A 12,041-nucleotide genomic window follows, 5' to 3' on the forward strand; every position below is an offset into this window, starting at 1 on the left:
AATACCCCGTCCATGATGCGTACATGTGTCATTCAAAATAGCACTCACCCTTGACCCACATGCTCAGTTAACTCCCACCCCACCCCACACATGCGCATGTCCTGCTTTTACCTTCATCCCATTTCAACATATTTGTATTCTAGAACCTCTCTGTGCCAGGAAGGCACTGGAGAGAGAGTGGTGGCAAGACCAGTCTGTCCTCAGCAGGTCACAGCCTAATGACAGAGGCATACACAAACAATGAAAGCATGGGGTTTGCAGCCAGACAGGGCTGCGACAGGCCGTTCATTCTCCAGTAAAGACTCTCTGGTGACCTCAGGCCTGTTACCCTCCTTGAGCCTCAGAGTCCTCATCTGGTAAATGGAATAATAACGGTACCCACCTGGTGAGTTTGTTCTGAGGATTAAATGAATTGACGAAAGTGAAGTCGATAGAACAGGGCTTAACACACAGAGCCAAAGAAGTATAAGCAATGGTAGATGGAAATTAAATATGATGTTTGTGGGACACCTGGCTGGCTCAGTTGGTTGAGCATCCGACTTCAGCTCAGGTCATGATCTCAAGGTTCAGTTTGAGTCCCGCATGGGGTTCTGTACTGACAGCTCAGAGCCTGGAGCCTGCTTCAGATTCTGTGTCTCCCTCTCTCTCTGCCCCTCCCCTGCTCACACTTTCTCTCTCTCTCTCTCTCAAAAATAAATAAACATTTAAAAAATAATTTAAAAAATGATGTTTGTAAGGGGCATGGCACCAGGCTCACCACCAGAATGGCTGTCTTTGCCAGAGAGAAACAGACAAGGTCGGTGCGGCATCAGGAGGGTATTCTGGGCAGGGGAGAGTGTGGTGGTTGAGGGGGGCTTCACTGAGGAGGTGATCCTTGAGCTGGATTTAAAGGACTGGGTAGGGAGGGGCCCTGGACCAAGGGTTCAGCTAATAGAAAGGTGAAGAGACAGGAATCTTGATAAGACATTCAGAGAAATGCAAATCATTGACAAATCCTTCAAAGCCCCATCATAAACATGCCTACACGTGTGCATGCAAACACACACACACACATACACACACACACACACACACACACACACACACACCCCTCCTAAGTGGGCCCACAGCTTAAGGAGTGACATTTGCAGAACTAGTCCAGGTTTGGACAAGAGGCTTGCTTTGGCAAGGAAGGCTGCCGCACCTGATGCTTTTCCTCCAGAAGCTAGGTGCGCCCCATGGACCTGGCATCTTTCACATCCAGGCCCAAGGCAGGATATGTTCCCAGGTGCCTGTCCACCCAGCTTTCCTGAGCCCACAGGAATGAGCCTTACTGACCAAATGATGGGGAGCCAGGAGCCTGCCTTGGGGCCCCTGGGCCCAGCCAAGATGGGGCTCCTCAGAGAGTGGCATATCTGAAGATGATTCCAGAAAGGCCCCTGGAGCCAGAAGTTTCTGGCCTCGTCCTGGAGGCCCCGGGTCAGAGCCTGGCCCGAGCCTCGGGCCTGGGTGAGGGTTGAACTGCAAGAGCAGCCCTCCTACCCCATTCTGCCCTGGTAGCTCTCCTCCCCGGCCCTGATGGCTATCTCTTTGGTTCAGTGTAGACTCTAGGAGACATCGAACATGTCCCGGCCGAGCAGCAGAGCCATTTACCGTAAGCTCCCCCACCGGTCCCCTCTCCCCTTCCCCCCGCCCCAACCCACTGCCCTCGGGGGTCTCCCTCCCCTCGCTGACTCCCCCCTGTAGTTGCATGTCTCCCCTGCCCTGTTCTTGTGTCTCCATCCCCTTGCTTTGCACCCCTGCAGTGCACCGGAAGGAGTACTCACAGAACCTCTCCACAGACCCCACCTGCCTGCAGCACAGGGTGGAGGTGAGTAACCCTGAGGAGCTGCTCTCTGCCCAGGATCTGGCCTGGCTGGAGGCAGAAATATGTGAGGACAGCGGTCCCTGCAAGGACTTAAACAGCCCACTGTCTCAGAGAAGAAACGTCTGGACTTGAGTTCCCAGGGCAGACACAAACAAGCTACTTGGAGGCTGGCATGGAGGCTCTGGCCCTGCCTGGCTGGACAACACTGGCGCTGTGAGATCTGGTTGCCCGAAGGCCTGTCAACACCGCAGGGAGAGCACAGGCTGGAAGGACGTGGTGGGGAGGAGCGTATACCTGACCAGGCTGAAGTATCTGGGGTAGAAACAGCCCCCGGGCAGTGGCAAATTTAGGCTCTCCGGGAGAACAAGCAGAGAGGGGCACAGGGGCGGTGGTCTGGAGGCTCACAGGGCAGCAGAGGTGGGGCTCCCTCAGCCAGCTGGGCTGGGGCCAGGAGTCCTGGGCTTCATGACAGAGGTGGGGGCTGGGAACGGGCTCCATTTAGGCCTGGCAGGTGAGAGCAAGAGGAGACATGTCCAGGATGCCAGGCGTTTGCTCATGAGGTCAGGGACCCCTGAACATGCAGGCAGCGCGAACTCATGGAGAGGCACTGGGGACCGGGCAGAGAGCAGGGCAGGGGGATCAGGCAGACAGCTGCCCCCCAACAAGGGGGCAAGGGGGCAAGGACAAGGGGTGGCATTTGGATGGGAGAAGGCAGAGGTCTCCTCGAGGAAGGAGAATAACCACAAAAACGTGATCAGAGCAGCCGTGGGCAAGGCTCTGAGTGGAGACAGATGACTATGGACCTCGCCGGGCAAGAATCAGGGAGGGGGCTCTTAATCTTCCTGCACGACTGGGAAGGGATGGACTAGCAGAGGTGGGAAAAGCATTCTGGGTACAGGGAACAGCATGAGAAATGTCAGAGAGGCAGGAATGCTAGGTCAGTGAAGAGAAGGACCAGGCTACGATGGTGGATTCCCAACTGGGGCCAAGGAAGGCAGGGACGGAATCTGAAGGTCCTATATTCCACTCAGAGGAGTGCAGACTTTATTTGTTGGCTCTTTGGAACCCATATCTACCACCATCCAGCCCCTTCAACTGGCCTGGACTGTTAACGGTCATGATTGTCCTTCCTCCAGACTCTGAAACCCTTTCATGCAGCTCATCAGACCCTGACTTGGGGGCCCTATCCTAGCCCAACCTAGCCCTCCCACTGACCCTTGAAGGCTTCTATACGGGGATGGCCTGGGACATCCCTTACAAGGAGGGATGTCTTCCTCCTCTGCTGCCTTTCCACCACCCCACCCTTGCCTACTACAACCTGTGAGCCCCCTCTCCAAACCTCTTTTCCTCCTCAGCACCTGATGACATGTAAGCTGGGGACTCAGAAAGTCCAAGAGCCCAAGGATGCCCTGAAGAAACTGCAGGAGGTGGATGCTCAGGGCCGGGTGTGGAGTCAGGACTTGTTCCTGCAGGTCAGAGATGGCTGGCTCCAGCTGCTGGACATTGAGACAAAGGTCAGCCCTCCCACTGTCCTCTGCAATGGATCATAGCTACCATAGATTGTAGAAAAGCAGGCACCAGGCACGGACTTCACCCTTCCATGCCCCAAAAGGCAGCCAACCGTCCCCATATACAATACACACCCAAGCCTAGGAGGAGATGGGGGACAGAGGCACAGGGGTCAGGGAAGACGACACACCTGCCCCAGGCCACTAGGAGAGCTGGGGCAACCCAGGTTAGGAGTTTCCAGGAGCCACCATGGCTCTCAGGGGCCTCACAGCCCAACTCTCTGTCTGGCCCAGGAGGAGCTGGACTCTTACCGCCTGGACAGCATCCAGGCCATGGATGTGGCGCTCAACACTTGCTCCTTCAACTCCGTCCTGTCCATCACAGTACGGGAGTCGGGCTTGCCAGGCACCAGCACTCTGCTCTTCCAGTGCCAGGAAGTGGGGGTGAGTGACCAGGGGTAGGATTGGGGAGAGAGTGGGTATAGGGTCCATTGACCATCACTTTCCCCCTGACACTCCCCACACACATACATAGCCTGACTGACTGCTGCTTCCTCCAGGCAGAGCAACTGAAGACCAGCCTGCAGAAGGCCCTGGAGGACGACCAACAGCAAAAGTAGGCAGTCTCTGCCCTGGCCCACATCAGGACCTCAGGACTTGGGTCTGGGAGGGCCAGGCCCCGGCCCCACATCTGGGGGAGCCCAGAGGCCTGTGGCCCAACCAACCTGGGCCTGGAACTGGGAAGGGACCAGGCTGGGACTTGCCAATGGGCATAGGGCAGAGGCTAAGGCCAGGACCAGGGAACACTGAAGACTGACCCTGGAGACTGACATGGGACCGACAGGACCTGGAGGGCAGGCGGATGAGGCAGGGTGGAGTCCCGATGGAGACCAGGGAGCAGGGCAGGTGGGGCTCCTGGAGAGAGGTGGTAAAATCCCTCAGTCCTGGGGCAGAAATATAAACAGAGCCTCTGTCCCAAGAACCCCATCAAAACTGTGTCCCCATTATGTGCTCACCAGACCCCAGTCTGGAGCCCCAGGCCAAAACAGATGGAGGGGGCCTCCTCCGGAAAGACCATTCCCTAAGGAGCAGTTACCCCCTCCGGAGCAGGGGCCCTCTCCAGAACAGCCCTACTGGATGACCCCAGAGCACAGTAAGTCTGGGGCATGAGGGCAGATGGAAAGGAAGATTTGGAACAAAGATCAAAGAGCCTCTGGGCCATGGTCCCCTTACATTGCAGACATGCCACCATCCCCAAGGTCCCTGCCACGTCACTCCAGTGCCCGAGAACCAAGCACCTTCACTCTTCCTCCTCCAAGCCAGTCCCCATCCCCCGAGAACCCAGAGAGGGATGAGGTAATTATAGATTGTCTTGGGTTTGCTGAGGCTTTCTGGGCCTGGCCCAAGGGAAGACATCAACCCTTCCCCTGCGCCCAGGAGGCCAGGTGCCAGGATGGCCAAGGAAGGCCTAGGGCTGAGGAGGGACAGGGAGGTTTGGTCAGACCCTGGACTGGGCCTCAGGCTCCTGTTGGAGGTGGGGAGGGGTTGGGAGCAGGGTTGGGCATTCCAGGATGGGCCCAACTGCCCATTCAAGGGCATGGGTTGTTTGGGATCCAGGAGATACTAAGCCACATCCTTAGAGACATCGAGCTGTTTGTGAGAATGCTGAAGGAGGCCCAGGCAAAGAACAGTCATAAGAAGAAGAGACTGGGGAAGAAAAAGGGCAAGGATCAGTGGGGTGAGTGCTAAGGGCTGGGGGAGAAGGGTGGGGGGTGTGGTCCTGGGATCATCTACAACCCACCACCCTTTCCCCCATCCCCTTTAGGGATGACACAGGCACAGTACATTGACTGCTTCCAGAAAGTCAAGTACAGCTTCAACCTCCTGGTATGTGGCTCCTCACAAGTTCCACAGCCCTCCCCTTGCCCCACGCCAGCAGCGCCCTCCTCTCTGGTCTCGTAGATGCCCCAAATCCTTTCCTTCTCTAACTTCACCCCTTAGAACCTCCCCCTCTTCCTCGTGGGACTCCTTTGGAGCGTGCCAGGCTCCCAACCAAAGCTCTGAACAATTATGGGGCCCTGTGGTCCTGGTAAAGGTAGGGAAGGATGACGGGTAGTAGCACATAACGCCCTGTGTCCCCAGGGGAAGCTGGCCATCTGGCTGCCGGAGAAGAATGCCCCTGAGTTCGTGCACATCCTCTTCCAACTTCTACACTTCGTGAGTTTGGGGATGATAGGGTGATAAAGAGAGACAGGCTCCATTAAGATGGAGCAGAGGCCACGGTGGAAGGCAGGGGGGCAGAGGGAGGCTGTGGGGTCTGCACCTTGCCCACCACAATACAACCTCCTCATTGGTCCCAAGATACCATCCCGGCTGTGTGCAGAACCCCTCAACAAGCTAGATGGGCTGGGGTCGGAGCCGGGGGCACCAGGGATCCAAGAGACACAGGAAAGAGCAGGAGGCCTGAGGCTACGCAGCACTGCAAGGGTGGAAGCCAGGGATTCCAGGCCCTTCCACTCCTCCTTAGCCGTGGGGGAGCCTGGGCTTCCTGACACCTTCCATTTCTCCCCTAGATCCTGGCCCAGTGCTCGGAGCCCGGCCTGGCCACCCGAGTGATTTCACCCCTCCTCACCCCCAAAGCCATTGACCTGCTGCAGTCCTGCCTAAGCCCACATGAGAGTGACTTCTGGAAGGGTCTGGGTGTGGCCTGGACTACCAGCCGGTGAGTGAGGACCAGGCCTGAACTGAATCAGGGTGAGGAGCATGGGGGCATCAGGCACGACACTGGAGATGGCAGGCTCTACATTGTCACAAACCAGAAATATCTCAAAACAGATTCAGGGGGGAACCAACATGGAGTTCCCAACTTTTTATTAGACTAACTATAAACAATTTAAAAAAAAACAAAACCTACCACTCACCGTCACCCACCACTGAAGGAGAAAAGAACAATGCTTCCCAAGAAAGCAGAGCTGGCAAACTTCTATTAAAATATTTTCTTAGGGTCCCTGGGCTCAGTCGGTTAAGTGTACCACTTTGGCTCAGGTCATGATCCCGAGTTTCGTGGGTTCAAGCTTCATGTCGGGGTCCGCACTGGAGCCTGCTTTGGATCCTCTGTCTCCTTCTCTCTCTGCCCCTCCCCCTGCCCCACTCACGCTCACTCTCTCAAAAATAAACATTAGAAAAAAACTTCAGGGGCACCTGGGTGGCTCAGTTGGTTAAGCGTCTGACTTCAGCTCAGGTCATGATCTCACGGTCTGTGAGTTTGAGCCCCGAGTCAGGCTCTGTGCTGACAGCTCAGAGCCTGGCGCCTACTTTGGATTCTGTGTCTCCCTCTCTCTCCGCTCTCCCCAACTCACGCTCTCTCTCTGTCTCTTTCGCTCTCTCAAAAACAAACATTAAAAAAAAAAAAAAAAACTTGTAAAAAAAAAAACACCTCAAAAATTAACAACATAATAAAGTAAAATATTTTCTCATTTTTGCCAAGGACAAAGTGGAAACTGTCTCAATCCAGCCAGAACTTAAGAATTACTGACATAAGAGATGCAAATGTAACATCAATAAGGCCTGGCAACCAACAGGCCAAGGGGGTGAGAAAGAGAGATCCCACACTGGTATTACTGTGAGATGGGCAGTGAGCTAATCAGGCCATGGCAGTGAGAGAGCCATGGGGAGTGAGCGGGAGGTGAAACCAGCTGGGATACGCTGAGCAGAGGCGTCAGTGAAACATTCACCAGACACAGGGTGGCCCGGTCCTCAAGAGAGAGGTCCCAGCTGGCTTGTGGGTTTAAGTCAGCACAGAAGTGACAGCTGGAGCCCTCTAGAGACTAGCGCTCCAGAGGGAGCCCAGGGAGCTCCCTTAAATCAGTGAGGCCTGCCAGAGCCCATGAGAGAAGAAGAGACACTTCCATGTGCTGGTGGCCAAAGAGGTCAAGGAGGCAAAGAGAAATGCCAGGGAGTTAAAAGGAGAAACAAAAGAGCAGAGGCATGAAAACCAAGAGAGGAGAGGGTTTGAGAAAGAGAGAGAGGCGTCAACCAGGAAACGAGCCAGCTGTGCTAGTGAGTCTCTTGCCAAATGTGAAGGGTTCTTTTCATTTCAGCCTCATTAGAATTTTTTGTCCAGTCCATCTAAAGACATGAATTATGGCCCAATGTAACTTATTTACCTTATTGTGGTAGAATACGCATTAGATAAAATTTACCATTTTAAAGTGGATGATTTGATAGTTTTAGGTACCTTCTCAGTGTTGTGCAACCATCACCACTATCCATTTCCAGAACTCTCCCATCATGCCAAACAGAACTCTGTACCTGTTCCTCCCTCTCCCCAGCACCTGGTAACTTTTATTCTCCTTTCTGTCTGTTTCATTTTTAAATATAAAGTGAAGTCAAATGTGCCCTAAAATGTTCTCCAATTTCTTAAAATGACCACAAATCAGTGAATGAGTGAATTGAAAGACAAGCACAAAAAAGAGACTAACCAAAAGGATGTAAAAACCCTCAAAAGAGTTGAGTTTGGGCAAATTATATTTAGGTGACTTGATTTTAGGCAAACTGACCAGAAGTTATAAATAACACTAAATGGGGTGGTAATCTGGAAGGAGGGAGACCACACAAGGCCAGTATTGGGCAGGGCATAAAGATAATCTGGGCAGGGCATAAAGACACATTCTTAGAAAAGAGAAGGTCATAGAATGACTGCCAAAAAGGAGTATTAGCAGGGCCAAGGGAAGACTTGAGCATGTTTTTAGGGTAAAGAAAAGGAACCAACTAAAAAGATTCATAAGAGGAAATGAGGGCGTCTGGGTGGCTTGGTCTGTTAAGCATCCGACTTCGGCTCAGGTCTTGATCTCACAGCTCATGGGTTCGAGCCCCACATCAGGCTCTGAACTGATAGTGCAGAGCCTGCTTGAGATTCTCTCTCTCCCTCGCTCTGTGCTCCTCCCCCACACACTCTCTCTCTCTCTCTCTCTCAAAATAAATAAATATTAAAAAAAGATTCAGAAGAGGGAATGATTTATTTGTTCCCAGTGAGTAGATATTTATGAGCTCTTTCCAATGTGCTGCCCACTGTACTCAGGATAGAGCTCTCAAGGAGCTCCCTGGAGTAAGAAACACAGGCACGTGGGATGTGTGTGTAACACAGTGGGAGAGGAGCAGTAACCCGGGCTATTCCAAGAGGAAATGATCACTTCTGCCCCTATGAGGAAGGGAGGGAACTTCCGCAAGCTGAGTGGGGATTCCCCGGGACAGGCAGGTGGAGAAGACTCTTAGCAGCGTGAGCCTGCCCTTCCTGCAGTGGGTGCGGGGGTGGGGGTGGGGGGGTGGCGGGGGGCTGGGAGGCAAGTAGCAGCCCCCACCCTACATTAACCACAGCAGCTCCTGTGACTGCAAGGTGAAGTCCCACACACTAGTTAGCTAAACAGAAAGAGATCTGATGCCAAGAAATGAAAACCAGGTTAGAAAAACACTGCCTGAGGCCCTGAGGGGGTCTTCCAGCCCTAACAGTCTTCGGTTCCACCCCTTTGATCCACATCCCAAGTCAGTGCCATAAAGTGCCTAGTGTGTTCTTCTGGAGTTGATGTATCTGCACTTCACAGGCAGAGGTGAGGCTGGCCTACAGATACTCACACGGTGGGATGCGTTCAGCTTAACTGTGTGCCCCTGTGTGGGTGTCTGGGGCCTTTCATCTGTGCACACGGACCATGACCTCCCTTACCTAGAAGATCCGGCCATCCCCTCCCTCTCCACATCCAACAGCCTGGCACGGAGTGGACTCAGCATTGTTCTCTCCCCAGGGCCAACTGGACAGGCAGTGAACCCCTGCCCTATCAACCCACATTCCATGATGGTTGGCAGCTTCCAGAACACTCCAACCAGGTAAGGGGAGCTTAGCAAAGAGTCCTGCTCAAAGCCCTGATCTCTGGCTACTTTCTGCCCATTCGGTCCAAACCACGGTCACATGACAACTAAGTGGTAGGCGGGGCCACGTGGGTACCCAGATCTGTGTGGTGGACAGGCAGGAGAGCGGATATGGGACAGGTTTGTGTGTGAGTGGGTCTGTGGTCTGATACCCCAGCTCCCCACCGCCATGTTGGCTGACTGCCTGCTCCTGCTCTCTCTGTTCTTTCCCTACAGGCCCCCTCAGAATACCAGGACTCTACTTCCCTCCGGTATGCCCTGAACTTAGTCAGGACTGTATGATTCTGGGGAGGGAGGGATGGGACTGACCCTGTGGATCTGTGGATTCTACATCTCAGAGACCCTCTGGGCTCTCTTTTAGCCAGACATGCGTGTGTACAGCACATCCCTCCCCTACCTCGGGTGAAAAAGCAGTTTTTTTGCCTTCCCAGACTCCAATCCTTCTCGTGATACTGTCCACACATGCCTCTGATTTCCCAGAGCTCAGAGATAAAGCGCTCAGAGGAGAGCTCAGACATAGAAAAGTCCACTCCTAGAAGAGTCTTCAGAAATCAGAGACATTTCAGACCGCTCCTGCCTGCAGAAGCCCCCACCCTAAGCCCCACCTTACACTGACCGGCCATTACACCTCTGTGGCAGCCGAAAAGTCACCACCAGACTCCAGGCAGGAGATATCTGGGTCTCTGGGGCTGGGACAGGGACTCAGTCCCTGAGGCTCCATTCTCTAGTCATCCTGACTCTGTGTGTGGTTGGGGGGGAAGCCCCGCGTTAGGGAGCACCTACTTTGCTCAAGAGGAGATACACCACCATGGCCCTCAGCCCGGGGACCCCAACCACGTGCCCTCCAGCCCCAGACTTGCCAAGCCAGCCCTGCAAATGCAAGTTCTCTATGAGTTTGAAGCTAGGAACCCACAGGAACTGACTGTGGCCCAGGGAGAGGTGCTGGAGGTGAGACACGGGCTTGAGCCTAGAAAAGAAGATGGTGGTTGGTGGGAGCCATAGGGGTTGGTGGTCCAGGTGTGGGGCTGCTGGGGCGGGTGGCCTAGATAGGGAGAAGGAGAGTGAGGAAGGGCAGGAAGGAAGAAACCTTTGTGGGGGTGTGGGGGTGGACAGAAGCTCTGGTGACTGAGGAGTTAGGGGTGATTCTTGGCAGGTTCTGGACCAGAGCAAGCGGTGGTGGCTGGTGAAGAATGAGAAGGGACAGAGTGGCTACATTCCCAGCAACATCCTAGAGCCTCAACAGTCGGGGTCCCAGAGCCAGCCGCCTTCTCGGGTACTATCCAACCTAGACTATCCAGATGCTCTAAGTCGGAGGTGGGGGGCAGGAAGGATTCAATGACAAGCGGAGGAGATAGCCCTGGTGTGATTTAATCAGTAGTGTCGCAGGTTTCCTGTGTGCCAAGTTTATCATGGGGCCAGAGCAGAGATCAAGCCTTGTCCCCACCAGACAAGCAAACCATGAAACGGGATGAGTGATCCAATAGGAGTCAAGAGAAGGGGCCCAGATGATGGGGTTTGTGGGTAGAAATGAGACGAGATGGCCTCTCATCTCATCTCCCCTGATTCTAGGCTCCAATGCTTCGACTTAGCTCAACGCCTGAGGAAGTCACAGCCTGGCTGCAGGCAGAGAACTTCTCCACCATGTAAGTGCCTAGCCCCACAGGGTGTGTTGGGAGAACCTTCGTAAAGGACTCAGATAATAACCAAGGAAGGCTGGAGACCCAGAATATACACGGCGCAGTGCTACCTCTGCTGAGTTAAAGAGAGCAGAAGAACGGGCGTGCCCATGCCCTTCTAGAGCACTGAGTGAGGAGCCTCCGCCTCCGGGAAGGCAGCAGGACCAGAGGGAACTCAGGAAGAAACTCAGCCGCCAGCCACCCCTTCCCACCACAAAATTCTCTTCCAGGGCATTTCTCTGTTCAAACCCAGGAGTTCTGACACTGGTTTAAGCCGACATGGGTATCTTACTCCTTCACCTCCAGACACTGCTCCATGAGTCCTCCTGTAACCCCAGCCTCCAAGCCCACACAGCTCCTCATACGATACTCCAAAATATAGCAAGCCCCAAGTACTCGGGCCCGAGTCCTTCTGCTCTACCACTGACAGCTTCTGTTGTTCTTGTTCCCAGCACGGTGAGGAGCCTCAGGTTCCTGAGGGGGAACCAGCTGCTTCACATGAGACCTGGGGAGCTTCAGATGCTGTGTCCACAGGAGGCCCCACGAGTCCTGGCGCGGTTGGAAGCTGTTAAAAGGATGCTGGGGGTGAGGACAGCCGGGGGCCCTGACCCCCGCGGGAAATGCGCGATGCTCCCTGGGTGGGAACGAGAGTGCCAGGTGGACAAGCCTGCGGGCCCAGCCCCAGGCTAGAACTGAGTGTGGCAGGTACGGGGCGCAGGGGATATTCACCCAGAGGCTCGACTCCACCCGCTCAGGCATGCCTCGAGGCTCCAAGCCGGTTGATGGCATGAGCTCTGGGGGTCCCTCACCTGGCAGTGGCCTCACCTCGGTTGTTTTCTCTCCTCAGATGAGCCATTAGGCACCAACCCAAACCTCTAAGACCAAGACCCTCTCACAAGCAAGATGGCAGATCTGATTCTTTGTGGAGCCCTGAGAAATCCACTCTGAGGTCCCCAGTTTGCAGTGAACCCCACACCCCAGCTCACACAGCAAAGAGGATGAGCAAGCCCGGAGGTTGAGACAAACGTTTCCCCTTCTCGCTGTGTTGAGGGACCCCCCTCTCCCCCAGTTACCACCTATTTATTGTAT

The 12,041-nt window shown here is 54.4% G+C and overlaps 1 protein-coding gene across 1 annotated transcript; it reads left to right on the forward strand.

The window, feature by feature from the left end:
• Window positions 1–1,602: 1,602 nt before the first annotated feature.
• Window positions 1,603–11,642, forward strand: EPS8L3 (EPS8 like 3). Its single transcript, XM_047082306.1, has 17 exons — window positions 1,603–1,633; window positions 1,785–1,849; window positions 3,202–3,360; window positions 3,649–3,798; window positions 3,915–3,970; window positions 4,374–4,507; window positions 4,595–4,710; window positions 4,972–5,092; window positions 5,180–5,241; window positions 5,497–5,571; window positions 5,928–6,076; window positions 9,153–9,234; window positions 9,493–9,527; window positions 10,038–10,224; window positions 10,430–10,549; window positions 10,846–10,919; window positions 11,405–11,642. Exons 1-17 carry the CDS (start codon window positions 1,603–1,605, stop codon window positions 11,640–11,642), a joined length of 1,854 nt encoding a protein of 617 aa, XP_046938262.1.
• The last annotated feature ends 399 nt before the right edge of the window (window positions 11,643–12,041 follow it).

This window comes from Lynx rufus, unplaced genomic scaffold (assembly GCF_022079265.1).
Source record: "Lynx rufus isolate CCGP_SWC_20201006 ecotype Redwood Valley unplaced genomic scaffold, mLynRuf1.p SCAF_2, whole genome shotgun sequence".
NCBI lineage: Eukaryota > Metazoa > Chordata > Mammalia > Carnivora > Felidae > Lynx > Lynx rufus.

What these genes read in the sequence shown, in the direction of transcription:
- EPS8L3 (XM_047082306.1), top strand. Translation starts at nt 1,603, where the DNA reads ATGTCCCGGCCGAGCAGCAGAGCCATTTACC. An exon ending in GAGCAGCAGAGCCATTTACC is followed by an intron (nt 1,634 to 1,784) that starts GTAAGCTCCCCC and finishes GCACCCCTGCAG; the next exon opens with TGCACCGGAAGGAGTACTCA. An exon ending in TGCTGGACATTGAGACAAAG is followed by an intron (nt 3,361 to 3,648) that starts GTCAGCCCTCCC and finishes TGTCTGGCCCAG; the next exon opens with GAGGAGCTGGACTCTTACCG.